General features: G+C 45.3%; 3 protein-coding genes across 3 annotated transcripts in view; 1 reads left to right on the forward strand and 2 right to left on the reverse strand.

Annotated features, from left to right (window-relative positions):
• Positions 1-4,260, reverse strand: part of LOC310716635 (melanoregulin) — a 22,278-nt gene extending 18,018 nt beyond the window's left edge. Inside the window, exons 1-2 of the mRNA XM_083523917.1 lie at positions 3,916-4,260; positions 3,464-3,626 (exon numbers count right to left, since the gene is read on the reverse strand). Coding sequence (XP_083380043.1) covers positions 3,464-3,626; positions 3,916-4,007 — 255 coding nt within the window. The 5' untranslated portion in view covers positions 4,008-4,260. The remainder of the gene's footprint in view (positions 1-3,463; positions 3,627-3,915) is intronic.
• Positions 1-16,291, forward strand: part of LOC310716778 (suppressor of cytokine signaling 7-like) — a 192,561-nt gene extending 176,270 nt beyond the window's left edge. The window contains exon 12 of the transcript XR_014530667.1: positions 16,052-16,291. The gene's annotated coding sequence lies outside the window, so the exon portion shown is untranslated. The remainder of the gene's footprint in view (positions 1-16,051) is intronic.
• Positions 4,792-17,500, reverse strand: part of stard3 (StAR related lipid transfer domain containing 3) — a 16,600-nt gene continuing 3,891 nt past the window's right edge. The window contains exons 2-16 of the mRNA XM_083524215.1: positions 13,726-13,842; positions 13,454-13,597; positions 13,262-13,339; positions 12,728-12,805; positions 12,556-12,609; positions 12,220-12,337; positions 8,866-8,967; positions 8,222-8,277; positions 7,986-8,078; positions 7,825-7,887; positions 7,611-7,706; positions 7,352-7,431; positions 7,162-7,266; positions 6,470-6,563; positions 4,792-6,374 (exon numbers count right to left, since the gene is read on the reverse strand). Of these exons, the coding sequence (XP_083380341.1) occupies positions 6,279-6,374; positions 6,470-6,563; positions 7,162-7,266; positions 7,352-7,431; positions 7,611-7,706; positions 7,825-7,887; positions 7,986-8,078; positions 8,222-8,277; positions 8,866-8,967; positions 12,220-12,337; positions 12,556-12,609; positions 12,728-12,805; positions 13,262-13,339; positions 13,454-13,597; positions 13,726-13,803 (1,335 nt within the window). The 5' untranslated portion in view covers positions 13,804-13,842 and the 3' untranslated portion in view covers positions 4,792-6,278. The remainder of the gene's footprint in view (positions 6,375-6,469; positions 6,564-7,161; positions 7,267-7,351; positions 7,432-7,610; positions 7,707-7,824; positions 7,888-7,985; positions 8,079-8,221; positions 8,278-8,865; positions 8,968-12,219; positions 12,338-12,555; positions 12,610-12,727; positions 12,806-13,261; positions 13,340-13,453; positions 13,598-13,725; positions 13,843-17,500) is intronic.

Below are 17,500 nucleotides of genomic sequence, written 5' to 3' on the forward strand. Positions count from 1 at the left end.
TGTTTGTGCTCGGGTCTGTAGGAGTGTGTGTGTGTGTGTGTGTGTGTGTGTGTGTACCTGTGAACCCCTGTGTGTTTGTGCTCGGGTCTGTAGGAGTGTGTGTGTGTGTGTGTGTGTGTGTGTGTGTACCTGTGAACCCCTGCGTGTTTGTGCTCGGGTCTGTATGAGTGTTTGTGTGTGTGTACCTGTGAACCCCTGTGTGTTAGTGCTCGGGTCTGTATGAGTGTGTGTGTGTGTACCTGTGAACCCCTGTGTGTTTGTGCTCGGGTCTGTAGGAGTGTGTGTGTGTGCTCGGGTCTGTAGGAGTGTGTTTGTGCTTGGGTCTGTAGGAGTGTGTGTGTGTGTGTGTGTACCTGTGAACCCCTGTGTGTTTGTGCTTGGGTCTGTAGGAGTGTGTGTGTGTGTGTGTGTGTGTGTGTGTGTGTGTACCTGTGAACCCCTGTGTGTTTGTGCTTGGGTCTGTAGGAGTATGTGTTTGTGTACCTGTGAACCCCTGTGTGTTAGTGCTCGGGTCTGTATGAGTGTGTGTGTGTGTGTGTGTGTGTGTGTGTGTGTGTGTGTGTGTGTGTGTGTGTACCTGTGAACCCCTGTGTGTTAGTGCTCGGGTCTGTATGAGTGTGTGTGTGTGTGTGTGTGTGTGTGTGTGTGTACCTGTGAACCCCTGTGTGTTTGTGCTCGGGTCTGTAGGAGTGTGTGTGTGTGTGTGTGTGTGTGTGTACCTGTGAACCCCTGTGTGTTTGTGCTCGGGTCTGTAGGAGTGTGTGTGTGTGTGTGTGTGTGTGTATGTACCTGTGAACCCCTGTGTGTTTGTGCTCGGGTCTGTAGGAGTGTGTGTGTGTGTGTGTGTGTACCTGTGAACCCCTGTGTGTTTGTGCTCGGGTCTGTAGGAGTGTGTGTGTGTGTGTGTGTGTGTGTGTGTGTGTGTGTGTGTGTGTGTGTGTGTGTGTGTACCTGTGAACCCCTGTGTGTTTGTGCTCGGGTCTGTAGGAGTGTGTGTGTGTGTGTGTGTGTGTGTGTGTGTGTGTACCTGTGAACCCCTGTGTGTTTGTGCTCGGGTCTGTATGAGTGTGTGTGTGTGTGTGTGTGTGTGTGTACCTGTGAACCCCTGTGTGTTAGTGCTCGGGTCTGTATGAGTGTGTGTGTGTGTGTACCTGTGAACCCCTGTGTGTTTGTGCTCGGGTCTGTATGAGTGTGTGTGTGTGTGTGTGTGTGTGTGTGTACCTGTGAACCCCTGTGTGTTAGTGCTCGGGTCTGTATGAGTGTGTGTGTGTGTACCTGTGAACCCCTGTGTGTTTGTGCTCGGGTCTGTAGGAGTGTGTGTGTGTGTGTGTGTGTGTGTGTGTGTGTGTGTGTGTGTACCTGTGAACCCCTGTGTGTTTGTGCTCGGGTCTGTAAAAGTGTGTGTGTGTGTGTGTGTGTGTGTGTGTGTACCTGTGAACCCCTGTGTGTTTGTGCTCGGGTCTGTATGAGTGTTTGTGTGTGTACCTGTGAACCCCTGTGTGTTAGTGCTCGGGTCTGTATGAGTGTGTGTGTGTGTACCTGTGAACCCCTGTGTGTTTGTGCTCGGGTCTGTAGGAGTGTGTGTGTGTGTGTGTGTGTGTGCTCGGGTCTGTAGCAGTGTGTTTGTGCTTGGGTCTGTAGGAGTGTGTGTGTGTGTGTGTACCTGTGAACCCCTGTGTGTTTGTGCTTGGGTCTGTAGGAGTGTGTGTGTGTGTGTGTGTGTGTGTGTGTACCTGTGAACCCCTGTGTGTTTGTGCTTGGGTCTGTAGGAGTATGTGTTTGTGTACCTGTGAACCCCTGTGTGTTAGTGCTCGGGTCTGTATGAGTGTGTGTGTGTGTGTGTGTGTGTACCTGTGAACCCCTGTGTGTTTGTGCTCGGGTCTGTAGGAGTGTGTGTGTGTGTGTGTGTGTGTGTGTGTGTGTGTGTGTACCTGTGAACCCCTGTGTGTTTGTGCTCGGGTCTGTAGGAGTGTGTGTGTGTGTGTGTGTGTGTGTGTGTACCTGTGAACCCCTGTGTGTTTGTGCTCGGGTCTGTAGGAGTGTGTGTGTGTGTGTGTGTGTGTGTGTGTGTACCTGTGAACCCCTGTGTGTTTGTGCTCGGGTCTGTAGGAGTGTGTGTGTGTGTGTGTGTGTGTGTGTGTGTGTGTGTGTGTGTGTGTACCTGTGAACCCCTGTGTGTTTGTGCTCGGGTCTGTATGAGTGTGTGTGTGTGTGTGTGTGTGTGTGTGTGTGTGTGTGTGTGTGTGTGTACCTGTGAACCTCTGTGTGTTTGTGCTCGGGTTTGTAGGAGTGTGTGTGTGTGTGTGTGTGTGTGTGTGTGTGTGTGTGTACCTGTGAACCCCTGTGTTTTTGTGCTCGGTCTGTAGGAGTGTGTGTGTGTGTGTGTGTGTGTGTGTGTGTACCTGTGAACCCCTGTGTGTTTGTGCTCGGGTCTGTATGAGTGTGTGTGTGTGTGTGTACCTGTGAACCCCTGTGTGTTAGTGCTCGGGTCTGTATGAGTGTGTGTGTGTGTACCTGTGAACCCCTGTGTGTTTGTGCTCGGGTCTGTAGGAGTGTGTGTGTGTGTGTGTGTGTGTGTGTGTGTGTACCTGTGAACCCCTGTGTGTTTGTGCTCGGGTCTGTAGGAGTGTGTGTGTGTGTGTGTGTGTGTGTGTGTGTGTGTGTGTGTGTGTGTGTGTGTGTGTACCTGTGAACCCCTGTGTGTTTGTGCTCGGGTCTGTAGGAGTGTGTGTGTGTGTGTGTGTGTGTGTGTGTGTGTGTGTGTGTGTGTGTGTGTGTACCTGTGAACCCCTGTGTGTTTGTGCTCGGGTCTGTAGGAGTGTGTGTGTGTGTGTGTGTGTGTGTGTGTGTGTGTGTGTGTGTACCTGTGAACCCCTGTGTGTTTGTGCTCGGGTCTGTATGAGTGTGTGTGTGTGTGTGTGTGTACCTGTGAACCCCTGTGTGTTAGTGCTCGGGTCTGTATGAGTGTGTGTGTGTGTACCTGTGAACCCCTGTGTGTTTGTGCTCGGGTCTGTAGGAGTGTGTGTGTGTGTGTACCTGTGAACCCCTGTGTGTTTGTGCTCGGGTCTGTAGGAGTGTGTGTGTGTGTGTGTGTGTGTTTGTGCTCGGGTCTGTAGGAGTGTGTGTGTGTGTGTGTGTGTGTGTGTATACCTGTGAACCCCTGTGTGTTTGTGCTTGGGTCTGTAGGAGTGTGTGTGTGTGTGTGTGTGTGTGTGTGTGTGTGTGTGTGTGTGTGTGTGTGTGTGTGTGTACCTGTGAACCCCTGTGTGTTTGTGCTTGGGTCTGTAGGAGTGTGTGTTTGTGTACCTGTGAACCCCTGTGTGTTAGTGCTGGGGTCTGTATGAGTGTGTGTGTGTGTGTGTGTACCTGTGAACCCTGTGTGTTTGTGCTCGGGTCTGTAGGTGTGTGTGTGTGTGTGTGTTTGTGTTTGGGTCTGTAGGTGTGTGTGTGTGTGTGTGTGTACCTGTGAACCCCTGTGTGTTTGTGCTCGGGTCTGTAGGAGGTTGTACAGTATTCGGTCGTCATCTCTCTCTGAGTGTGACGGATCTCCAGGTTCACTCCACAGATTTGTCTCCTGATCTCGTCTCTTCTTAGCCTCACGGTCAAAATACTCCAACGTCTCATTACTGATGTGCGCGCACACACACACACACACACACACACACACACACACACTGCTGAGTTGTAATTGGTCAGTAGGTGCTGATGAATTTTCTCGAGCTGCAGCTCTGACAGTTGTGCAGGTGTAAATTATGGGTTGGTTCTGCTACCCTATTTTTTCCATAGCAACCTACAGCATATACTCCACGTCAGCATGCATGGAAGGAGTCTCCAGTGTCAGAGCTTTGAAACACTCAGAAGTCCAGCTGTAACTAAGTTCTTTTACATCCTCAGGTGTGTGTGTGAGATAAATACCTGAATATCGGTGTCTTCTCATCCTCATCCTCATCACTGATGCAGCAGCAGCAGCAGAATCGAGCGCAGAACCTCTTGAAGGCTGCACCCATCCTCACCGAGCAACACACAGAGGAATGGAGAGAAAAGGGACAAACAGGAGAGAGAGGGGTGTGGCTAGAGAGTTGTGGCTGCCCTGTGTGTGTGTGTGTGTGTGTGTGTGTGTGTGTGTGTGTGTGTTCTTTTCTGTGCAGTTATAAAGTTCAAAGTAGTCTAATGGCTGAGCTTTTCATCTACTCAGCTCATCTCATCTCATCCCTCCAGCCAACACAACAGGATGATAAAATAAACTCAGTTTTCTTCATCCACCATCTGCACATGCGATTAAAACCTCTCAAAAGCATCAATTACTAACACACACACACACACACACACACACATAGTCACAGTGCAGTCATGTGGAGTGACTACCCCCCCCCCCCCCGTAAAGTGGGAGTGTATAACTGAACACTAACACTGCTCCTGACCTCACATCACTTCTCTATTTATTCATCCCTTCTTATAGAGAACTTCTCAAACTGTTCCTTACTCTGAACTCCAAGCCAGATCTACTGAAACTCACTAACCTCTAATATATCCATATCTACCTATCAATACTCAGAGAGAGAGAGAGAGAAACAGAGAGAGAGAGAAACAGCTGTAGAGAGAGAAAGGGGGGGGGGGGCAGACAGACAGGGTTGCGGGTGCAGAGATCATGTGAGATGGTGTGTGATGGTACAGAACCCTGAAGCTGCTCTTGCTGAATGAACAGTTTATCTGCAGCTCCTCAGGAGATTGTTGTTGAACTCCATGGGATGATGTGGGGAAATAAAGCATCACACTAAAGCAGACCCACCATTCCTCCTCTTCAGTTTAATAAGTGTGTGACAGGCCACGCCCCCAATCATGGGGGGAGATATCACACACACACACACAGATTATACAGAAAATATTGGTAAACATTCACAGCTAAAAAATAAAAAAAACTGTCACGTGTGTGTGTTCAGGCACAAAATGAATACAGTACACACCCCACCCCCACAGTGCAGTGTGTTACACATCACGTGTGTACAGTCCTGTGAGGAAACACATCAGTGTTTATTGCTGCATTGTGTAGTGTGAGGAGATCTTAAGCCTCCGCCCCCTCTCTGCTCTCAGTAAATCAGAACGAAGAAACTGGAGGCTCGAGTCAGTCACGCTGCAGATATGGCACTGCTAACACTGGAAAACTGGTCCAGGTAAGGGATAGGCAAGGTCCAGGTGAAGGGGCTCTGGTGAGGGGGCTGGGCCCTGGTGAGGGGGCAGGGCTCTGGTGAGGGGGCAGGGCCCTGGTGAGGGGGCAGGGCCCAGGTGAGGGGGCAGGGCCCAGGTGAGGGGGCAGGGCCCAGGTGAGGGGGCAGGGTTTAGGTGAGGTGGCAGGGCCCAGGTGAGGGGGCAGGGTTTAGGTGAGGTGGCAGGTCCCTAAAAGGTGAATCTTTACTCATTGTCCTGTATGTTCCACAGGAAGCAGAGGAAGTTTAGAGGAACGACGCAGACGTGTATCTCGGCGAGGACGAGTCTGAGGTCAGGACGCCGCTCAAAATGCAGACAACAAAAAAGAATTCAAAGAACGCAAACTAATGTAATCCTGAGGAGAGTTGAGTGTAAATATGAATATAAATCAGTACAGTATGAACATTTATAACCGCTTTAATGATGAAATAAATAAATGAAGAAAAAAGCAAAAAAAAATTGACAAAAATGTTTTTTTTAAAGGAATAAAATTGAATGAATGAATTTTAAATCCAGAGACGGTACATCATCATTATTATTATTATTATTATTATTATTATTATTATTATTGAAATGATTATTAATATTTGAGTTATTTTGAAACGCCCAAAAAATATTTGTTTTATTTTTTACATGAAATATAGAGCAGTAGGTACTTCATGAAAGCTACAGATTATAGAAGAACAAAAGAAAGAAAATTAAAAACTAAATAAAATAATAATATGATGCATGGCCTTTCATGCAGCTCTGTTCACCTAGACCCTAAATCATTCGGGTTTTTTCTTTCACCACACACACACACACACACACACACACACACACACACACAGGAATTGGTTATTATTATTATTGGTTATTGGTAATTAACCAGAAAAAATGTGATGAGAAATGTTCCTTCATGATCATGTTTAATCTTCACAGCTTCCTCCTTCTTCATTAAAGTCTGTGTGTGTGTGTGTGTGTGTGTGTGTGTGTGTGTGTGTGTGTGTGTGTGTGTGTGTGTGTGTGTGTGTGTGTGAAAACATCTTTACACGGACAGAGTGTGTTATCCAGAAAAAGCAACGCCCCCTGGTTCAGTGGAAAGAGGAGATACGCTGACGGAGGTGAGACATGAACTCGAACATGGTGGCAGCCAGAGACTGATGGATCAGATAACGAGGGAGTCGGCCCTGTGGGACACACACACACACACACACACACACACACCTGTTACGTTTTATGCAGGATAAATGAATAAACACAGAGCAGGAGGAGGTGAAAGAACCTTCAGGTCGGTGTTCAGAACCCAGATGAAGGTACAGATGGAGGAATTAGAGCTGGACTTTAACACCACAAAGCCACCGGGACCATTTTCACCTCTGTAACACACACACACACACACACACACACACACACACACACACACACACACACACACACACACACACACACTGTTATAATGTAGATTTTATATTATAATAAAATAATAAAAAAAAACCAGATGTAGTGAGGACATAATTTATATAAGGGTAATTTCCTGACATAATGAGAGTGGGGGGGTGGGGTTGATGGTGTTGGGGTGGGGTTAATTACCGGACGTAGCAAGTGTAAAGGGGGTGGGGTTAGATGGTGGGGTTAATTATCAGACATAGCGAGAGTAAGGGGTGGGGTTAGATGTGAGGGGGTGGGGTTAATTATCAGACATAGCAAGAGTAAGGGGTGGGGTTAGATGTGAGGGGGTGGGGTTAATTACCAGACATAGTGAGAGTAAGGGGTGGGGTTAGATGGTGAGGGGGTGGGATTAATTACCAGACATAGCGAGAGTAAGGGGTGGGGTTAGATTGTGAGGGGGTGGGGTTAATTACTGGACGTAGCAAAAGTAAGGGGTGGGGTTAGATGGTGAGGGGGTGGGGTTAATTACCGGACATAGCGAGAGTAAGGGGTGGGGTTAGATGGTGAGGGGGTGGGGTTAATTACCGGACGTATCGAGGATGAGGGGGTTTAGAGCTGTGAACAGTCGCCATTCCAGCAGAAACGTAACAGTCTCGCTTTCTCTCCACTCTGCGTACATTCACAAAATCTCTGAAACAGAAAAATCAATCATATAAGTCAGCGCCCCCTTTTGGCTACATCATGTAGATGTGTGTTTGTGTGTGTGTGTGTGTACCTCGGAGACACGACTCCTCCTGCTGCTCCTGAAGACACATCATATGACACACTCGTGTTATCATCCACCCTCTGTAATATCTACAGAAAGACAATATGTAGTGAATAAAGGCTGTGATTTGGGACACGCCCATTGTGCACTGATAATGTTAGTGTTGTTTAGCTTGGGACACGCCCACAGTGAGTGGTGGCTTGGGACACGCCCACAGTGAGTGGTGGCTTGGGACACGCCCACAGTGAGTGGTGGCTTGGGACAGAACCTGACACGCTGAGATCGTTCTGTTCCACTGCACCATCTTCTCCGGCTGCAGAATCACTTCCTGATACACTAACTCAGCTGAACACTGCAGTAATGCCTACACGCACGCACACACACACACACACACACACACACACACACAGGTTATAAACAAATAAATAAGTAACGTTTATTAATAATAATAATAATAATAATAATAATAATAATAATGGTACCTTTAAAATGAATGTTTTTCCATGAAAAGGAATTTCCAGTGTGTAAACACAGTCCCCAATGTCCTACACACACACACACACACAATTAGCACATGGTATATGTGTGTATTATAGGATATAAATAATAATAATTATTATATGTTGTATTTCTACACACTCACATTGTTCTTCTCAAACTTCCAGTTCTCCTCCTGAGCCAGGATCTGCTCCACCACAGCCATCGCATCACGACCCTGTCGCACAAACTCCCTCTCCTGACACGCACACACACACACACACACACACACACACACACACACACACACACACACACACACACACACACAGATATTTTCTTATTATAATCTATTAACTCATTTATGTGTATTATATATATATATATAGTCTATAAGAGCACCTGTGCAGTTACTGCTTTCCTGCCCAGACCTTCTTCATCAAGATCATCATCAGAACCTGTTACACACACACACACACACACACACACGGTTATACAGAATTATCATTACATTTGACACATTTAAGAAAAATTTGAAAAATAATTCCTACAAGCTAAAAAATTATAATTTTGGATCTCTCACTATAAATTATAAATGTTTTTTTGTTTTGTTTGTTTGTTTGTTTGTTTTTTTTTGGGGGGGGGGGCACTTAAAACTTTCTATTAATATTTCATTTGCATTTTGTTATATATCATACAGCATTATATAATAATTAACATTATTTTAAAGCATTAAAAACCAGTTTATTCCTGTTGTTAATTGTTTGTATATTTGCAGGAAAAAAAACCTTTTTTGTAATAAATGTTTTGACTCACAGATCACTGAATTTATTCTATTCTTTATTTTTTTCTCATTTGTCTTTTTTTATGAATAAATAATCAATAATGATTATATGTTTTAGACAGTTTATTATAATAACTGGTATTTCTCTCAATTATAATATAATGATCAGTGTTATTAATTTGATGCTGATGAAGATGATGAGGATCAGTTCCAGGAGAATTTGAAGACTGTAACAGTTCAGTCTCTCCTACAGGAAGTGTACCTGCGATTGACTCTGGTGGGGAGTAGAACTGTCCATCTGAGACGGCTCTGGGGTAAATCAACCTCCCGCTCTCACACGCCGCGTTCACCGCCGCCAGGTATGCTGCACACACACACACACACACACATACACACACAGGTTTGTGTTATTAATACATGATCAATTATAAAGTAATAGAAGGGTTAAAAACTTAATGTGCATGCATTAATAATTCAGAATAAATTAATAAATAAATTAAATAACCAACTCATACATCCATCAGTGTGTGTGTGTGTGTGTGTGTGTGTGTGTGTATGTGTATGACTGCACCCTCTGTTTCAATACTCCTATGGTTCCCTTTTTCTCAGTGTAGTCACTGGTTTGTGCCTCAGCATTGACGTGATGATAATCAAAGCCTCCTCTGTTATCAGTACTGAGCCAGGCATGGGACACACACACACACACACACACACACACACACACACACCTACCTCTCTGACCTGGACACTATGAGAACGCTCCTCTGATCTTATTCCAAGATTTTTATATTTAAGATTTTATATTAAAAACACCTCAATTGAATTAAAATACTCAGACTGGGTGATTATAAATATGCAAATTAGCCCTGCGACATCATTAAACATACTTTATTTGCATATTGTGTGTGACTGGCTCTTCTAGCTGATTATGCACACACCTGCTATCGAGCTTTCTCACATCACAATGTAACTGTTGTGACATCCTGTCAAACGGTTATCTCTCACACACACACACACACACACACACGCACGCACACACACCGGATAAAAGTGAGACACCTTACTTCTTCACCCATACGTGGTTCTTCACTAAACAAAGTTTGAGACACAACTGTATTGAACGTCTTCAGACACTGCATGAAATTGTTACTTCACCTGAACTAGGAGACCCAACCTGTTCCAGCATGATAATGCCACTGTGCACAAAGCCTGCTTCATGAAGATCTGCTTTCCATGGGTTGAAGTAGAAGATCTCCTGCTGTAGAGCTCCAACACTATTGAACAGCTTTGGGATGAATGTGAACACTGACTCCACCCCAGACCTCCTCACCTACATCACTACCTGACTTTACCTTGTAGCTAAATAAACCTTCACAAAATCTAGTGGAACATCTTCCCAGAAGAGTGGAGCTTCTTATAACAGGAAATAGAGACTAAATGTGGAATGAAATGTTCACAAAGAAACACGTGAGAATCTTATGGTCAGGTGTCCACTAACGTTTGGCTGCACAGTGTTGGAACAGGAAGTTCAGTGGAATGATGACAATGAGGTAAAGATTATATACATACAACATACCAAACAAAGTGTGATGTGAGTGTGGAGTGTGAACACAAGCACATACTACACAAACACCACACACACAGACAATGATAAAAGTATTTTATTACATTAAAAAGACGTTTATAAACTCATCCATACTGAACTGCTGCACACACACACACACACACACGCACGCGAGCGCGCACACGCACGCATTTCATATTTGATTTATTAATAAGTTGATGGCAGCGAGGAGACGTGGTGAGTGATTAAGGTGAAGATCACAGAGTTCAGGGTTAAGCTGAGGGCAGGAACCTCGTTAGTGACCTCGTAAGTGATTATAGATATTTGAATATATAAATAATAAAAAATTAACGATTACAGATTAATTAAAATCAATTCAGTGTTAAATATTTAAAAACATGGCTTCTTTTTCTTCTTTTTTCTTCATCACTGCAGAGTCACAGCGCTGATGACATCACAAACACTGGCCCTGGACGACACCCACTTCCTCTCATTAATGAATATTAATGAGGTTGTTACTGTGATTAGTTTGGATTAAGTTACTCCGCCTTTTTTTTTAAGTTTTCCACACGTACACGTGTGCTAGGAGAGTACCGTGTAAGAGTACCATGTAATCATGTATCAGGACACGAGCTCCCACGTCTCACTGTCTGTCTTCTCTCGGTCCCACTGTCACTTTGTCTGTCTTCTCTCTGTCTCACGGTCACTCTGTGTGTCTCACGGTCACTCTGTGTGTCTCACGGTCACTCTGTGTGTCTCACGGTCACTCTGTGTGTCTCACGGTCACTCTGTGTGTCTCACGGTCACTCTGAACCGTCTTCTCTCTGTCTCACAGTCACTGTCTATCTGTCTGTCTCACAGTCACTCTTAGAGTCTGTGTTACTCTGTGTCTCAAAGTCACTCTTACTGTTTTACCGTCACACTTACTATCTCACCATCTCTCTCACTGTCTCTCGGTCACTCTCACTGTCTCACGGTCACTCTGTGTGTCTCACGGTCACTCTGTGTGTCTCACGGTCACTCTGTGTGTCTCACGGTCACTCTGTGTGTCTCACGGTCACTCTGTGTGTCTCACGGTCACTCTCTTCCTAGAACAGTGTAAGATAGTGATAAATTATAATGGAGAAGTAGGAGACATGCCACACGTGTGTGAGAGAACGACGGATATGGGACACGTATAAAGCTAGCGGCGGGTTAGTTAGTGAGCTAGTTATCCAGGTTTAGCATCCGGTAGTTTGCTAAATGAGGCGATCATCTGTGGTGATTGAGGATCTTCTGGACGGAGGATGAAAACTGTTTAAATGGATTTCAGCCTTCAGGGTGTTTTTCTTCGGAGCAGACGAGCGTGATACGGAGGTGTCTCGGCCTTGCAGAGTGAACATACACCATGCCGTTACTCTCAGCTCACGCACGCACACACACACAATCACGCACGCGTGCACACTGTTGTGTAAACCTCACGAGGCAGCCGGAAAAGAACAGAAGGTTGGCGGTTTGTTTAGAAATAAAAACCACATTATTACACACTTCACTCAACTACTGAACACACAGGTTTTTCACACACACATTTAAAACTCACATACATTTTACATAGACTTGTACTGAGGTTTGTGCATGGTGACTTAATTGAGTTTCCATGGTAACAGCTACAGGCTACTAGTGTTCCTCCATCACCATTTAACATGTAGAGTTAATGTGTGTTTGGCAACCTAATCATTATTACTGCACGTGTACAAACATAAGTGTTCACACAAATAAGGTTGTCTCTGTCTGTCTCTCATGGCCTGCCTGTCTGTCTGTCTGTCTGTCTGTCTGTCTGTCATGGCCTGTCTGTCTGTCATGGCCTGTCTGTCTGTCTGTCTGTCTGTCTGTTAAAATAAAAGGTAAAGAAGAAGTGTTGCACATCAGCACCCCAACCCCAGGGTACACCTGCGACCATGGAAATGTTCTACATAGTTAAACAGATCAGAGGTTTTCATTACTAGCACAGGCCTAACAGTACTGTACCATCTCTCTCTCTCTCTCTCTCTCTCTGTCTCAGTGTTGTCTCACCTCTCTCATCCTCTGCCTCCTGAGTAAGAACCTTGAAGTCGAGGAACCAGGTTTCCAGCCAGGCCACAACGAATGAGGTGATGGGGATCACATACCCGAAAACATTCTCTGTCAACAACTACAGAGAGAGAGAGAGAGAGAGAGAGAGAGAGAGAGAGAGAGAGAAAGAGAAAGAGTGTGAGTGAGTGAGAGTGAGTGAGAGACAGAGAGAGAATTTAATCAGAAAGTCAATCATCATAACAATGCATGGTCAACACAAGGGTTTATTGTATACATAGTTAAAACACAACTGTTTTACACACACACACACACACACACACACACACACACACTCACGTCTGAGATGATCACTTTGACTATAAGGAAGGCGCTCGTCACCAGAGTCGTAATCTACAGAGAGTGAGAAAAGATTGGCACAAATGTTTTATTATTAGTGTGTGTGTGTGTGTGTGTGTGTGTGTGTGTGTGTGTGTGTGTCTGTGTGTGTGTGTGAGATTGTGTCTCTTACCGCAATGACCCACCAGTGTCTCAGTTTGAAAGCAGCATAAGCAATCAGTAAACACAAAAACCTGAAGGCTGCCAACAGCTGAAAGACACACACACACACACACACACACACACACACACACACACACACACACACACACACACACACTAAATTCAGTGTACAGTGTAAATGCAGATTTAAAAAAACAGTCACAATTTACATTTAATACATTTTTACCCTTTATTATTAATCTAATTATATAAAAGTAAATCTGCCTCACTCCCACTCCCACTGTCCGCCTCACTCCCACTCCCACTGTCCGCCTCACTCCCACTCCCACTGTCCGCCTCACTCCCACTCCCACTCCCACTGTCCGCCTCACTCCCACTCCCACCGTCCGCCTCACTCCATCCGCCTCACTCCCACCGTCCGCCTCACTCCCACACCTCCACTGCCTGTCTCACTCCATCCGCCTCACTCCCACTGTCCGTCTCACTCCCACTCCCACTGTCTGTCTCACTTCCACTGTATTTAAACATTTATAAAAGTACTTACGAAAATATCAAAGAAGGAAGATCTGAAATCATAGCGAACAACTTCCTTCTCAAGATTCAGCCAGATGCTCTTATTAATCTACAACACACACACACACACACACACACACAGGAGTAAATGTACAGGGAGTAGTGTGTTGGTGTGAATTAGTGAACAGAGGCATGAATAAAGTGTGATTTCTCCATCACTCACATTTAGCTCAATGATCCAGAGCAAAGAGATGAAGAGGAGGTCAAAGGTCACGAATAGGCAGAAGGTGCGGCGGACATCTGAGATGCTTCTCCTCTCAGTAGGGGGCAGAGGGAGGTAATGACTCGAGTGCGCTGACAGAGAGGCCTGTTAAACACAAACACACACACACACACACACACACACACACACACACACTATGATTATGCTGTAACTACTGATAAAATAAAAATGCAGAAGAAGACGATGATGATGTACTCAGGGGGTTTGGGTACCTGGGAGTAGGAGGCATTGAGAGAGGAGATAGCAGGCAGACTCTCCCCCAACTCCCCGTACTCCACACCGCTCGGCATTCCTCACCACCACAACAAGCAACACCACCAACAGCAAATCTGGAAAGATAAAAAAAACAAAAAAAACAATGTCAATTCACATCAGTGTGAAAGTATTACCATTTATCTATACATACATCCTTAGCCACACCCCCACCCCTCCTAACCCCACCCCTAATGTCTCCGTGGTACCATGTCTCTGCTAGGCCTTTACTCTGTGGGGACTCTGTGTCCTGGTGAAGGACCAAGACGAGAACTTTAACACAAATTAACCACTGTTTAGTAAATCAGTCACATGCTCCACTTCTCTCTTCAAGTGCTCTTTGTTCCCAACCACACTGACATAACAACCCCCACACACACAGACACACTTACAGAAACTTACAGTTTTTGCAGTTATACAGCTGAACAATTCAGGGTTAAAAGCTTCTCTTATGGTTTCAGCAGTGGCAGTTTGGTGGGGCTGGGATTTGAACCCATGACCTTCCAATCATTAGTCAACATCTTATCCACTGAGCAACCACTTCTCATTGCCTCGTTCCCCATCCCCAATGCTTCACCTTATTCCCCATTCCTATACATATTTCCTGACCCTCGTTCCCTGCACCTCATTCCATTACGCCTCCTCCCTGATCCCCGTCCCATTACGCCTCCTCCCTGATCCCCGTCCCATTACGCCTCCTCCCTGATCCCCGTCCCATTACGCCTCATCCCTGATCCCCGTCTTATTACGCCTCATCCCTGATCCCCGTCCCATTACGCCTCATCCCTGATCCCCGTCTTATTACGCCTCCTCCCTGATCCCCGTCCCATTACGCCTCCTCCCTGATCCCCGTCCCATTACGCCTCATCCCTGATCCCCGTCCCATTACGCCTCATCCCTGATCCCCGTCTTATTACGCCTCATCCCTGATCCCCGTCCCATTACGCCTCATCCCTGATCCCCGTCTTATTACGCCTCATCCCTGATCCCCGTCCCATTACGCCTCATCCCTGATCCCCGTCTTATTACGCCTCCTCCCTGATCCCCGTCCCATTACGCCTCATCCCTGATCCCCGTCCCATTACGCCTCCTCCCTGATCCCCGTCCCATTACGCCTCCTCCCTGATCCCCGTCCCATTACGCCTCCTCCCTGATCCCCGTCCCATTACGCCTCCTCCCTGATCCCCGTCCCATTACGCCTCATCCCTGATCCCCGTCCCATTACGCCTCCTCCCTGATCCCCGTCCCATTACGCCTCATCCCTGATCCCCGTCCCATTACGCCTCATCCCTGATCCCCGTCCCATTACGCCTCCTCCCTGATCCCCGTCCCATTACGCCTCCTCCCTGATCCCCGTCCCATTACGCCTCATCCCTGATCCCCGTCTTATTACGCCTCATCCCTGATCCCCGTCCCATTACGCCTCATCCCTGATCCCCGTCCCATTACGCCTCATTCCTGATCCCTCGTTTTCTTATCAGCAGGATTGTTCTCATGCAGGAGTAACAGCCGGTAATTAGATAAGCAGGTAAATTAGATATTTTATATTATTATTAATTCCATTCACCGGACACTGTGTACAGAAATCACATTAAAAAAATACAGCGCACACACACACACATGTGCATAACTCTAACACAGGAAAACCACACACCTGGCAACCCTACTGCAACATCCCTAATAGCACAATAACATGCTATCTCTCTCTCACACACACACACACACTCTACATAAACATATAAAGTGGTGTGAAAAGTGTTTCTTATTTTTGTACATGTTTGTTACACTTTAATGTTTCAGATCATCAAACTAATTTAAATATAATAAAAGAGAACACAAGTGAACAACATGCAGTTTTTAAATGAAGCTTTTTATTATTGAGGGAAAATAAAGTCCAAAACTACATGACCCTGTGTGGTGACGTCTCTTATCCCAGAGATCCTCATGTCTGTCTTTCCTTCTGCTTCTCCATTTTAGTTCTGATGCTGAAACTCACCAGAGTCCAAACTGCACAGTGACATTAACCTTCATAGCACAATCAGGAGACTTAATAATCCATATCCTTCTCTTCCTGTCACCCTCTTCTCTCTCTTTCTCTCTCTCTGATTGGAAGCGACTCTGTGCAGCTGGTGATGTTTCTCATCAATTAGTAGCACAAAAACTTTGAGGATGGATTTGGACTGTAGTTAATGTAAACAGTCTGCTACACTGACTCAGGACTACAGTTTGCATTGATCTCCATCACTGCACCTCAACATCGTTTATCTGTAATAAATGGACATTCAGTGGAACCCAGATGAGGATGAGGTTCCCTCTTTAGTCTGGTTCCTCTCAAGGTTTCTTCCTTCTGCATCTCAGAGAGTTTTTCCTTCACCACAGTCTCCACCGACTTGTTCATCAGAGACAAACTTACACTTATAAAGAACATCTTCAATTTTATCACCACATCATCTGTGTAAAGCTGCTCTGAGACCATGTTCATTATTAAAAGCTCAAAACAAATAAACATGAATTAAATTCAATAAACACACACACACACACACACACTACCTTCATGATTCAGTGTTACAGTCTGATACTACAATCATTCACATGTATTTGGTTCTCATTAATCTACACTCACTTTCACATGATGGTGAAAACAATTCTTCCACATTTCTGTACATTTATTTAAAAATAAAACTGAAATATCACATCTACACAAATATTCAGATCACAACACTTGAAAAGACGATCACTCTGAGCTCCACTGTGTGGAGATAAACAAAGTTCTGGAAAGACAACCATCACTGCATTCCTCCAACAATTCAGGCTGTAAGGCAGAGAAGCTAAAGAGAAACCTCTCCTCAGGGAAAAACCCATGGAATCTCACTGAAAGACTCTCAGACTGTGTAGAACAACCACTCATCACACGCACAAAACCATCCTAACAGTGAAGCATGGGCTGATGGGTGTTTTTCTGCAGAAGGGACTGAGAGACTTAATAAAACCTGTTCCACAGCTACATGATGAGAACCCTAAACACAGCCAATACAACACAGGAGTGGATCAGGGACGACTCTGTGAAGGTCCTGGAGAAGGACAGCCAGAGCCCTGACCTAAAAATGACGTCCACCTACGCTCCCCATTGTGAAAGGATTTACTCTGAATCCCCCAATCCAGGTGTGAAAAGCTTGTTGTGTTAAACCTAAAAAACGAAACTGGAATTGCTGCCAACTGATCTTCAAATCTTCAACAGACCCAAATACCTTCTGCACCGTGTGTGTGTGTGTGTGTGAGTGTGTGTGTGTGTGTGTGTGTGTGTAGGGACATGGTCTGTGTGGACTCTGGTGATGTCATCAGCAGTAATGCACACAATGTGTATTATATTATAGTTTATATCGAGCTTCAGTTTAGAAACTCAAACATCTCTTGTATGCAAATGAGTACATGAATAATTTATCAAGCTCGTTTGCATAATCCAACACAAATCATGTTCAATATAATTCTAAAGAAAATCTCAAATCACTAACACACACTATACTATACTATACTACACACACACACACACACACACACACACACACACTATTCCACACACACACACACACTCTCACTCACACACTCACTATACTACACACATACACACACACACACACACACACACACTATACTATACTCACACTATTAACACACACACACACACACACACACACACACACACACACACTATACTATACACACTAAAATACACAA

Source organism: Silurus aristotelis (assembly GCF_946808225.1).
Source record: "Silurus aristotelis genome assembly, chromosome: 21".
Lineage (NCBI taxonomy): Eukaryota > Metazoa > Chordata > Actinopteri > Siluriformes > Siluridae > Silurus > Silurus aristotelis.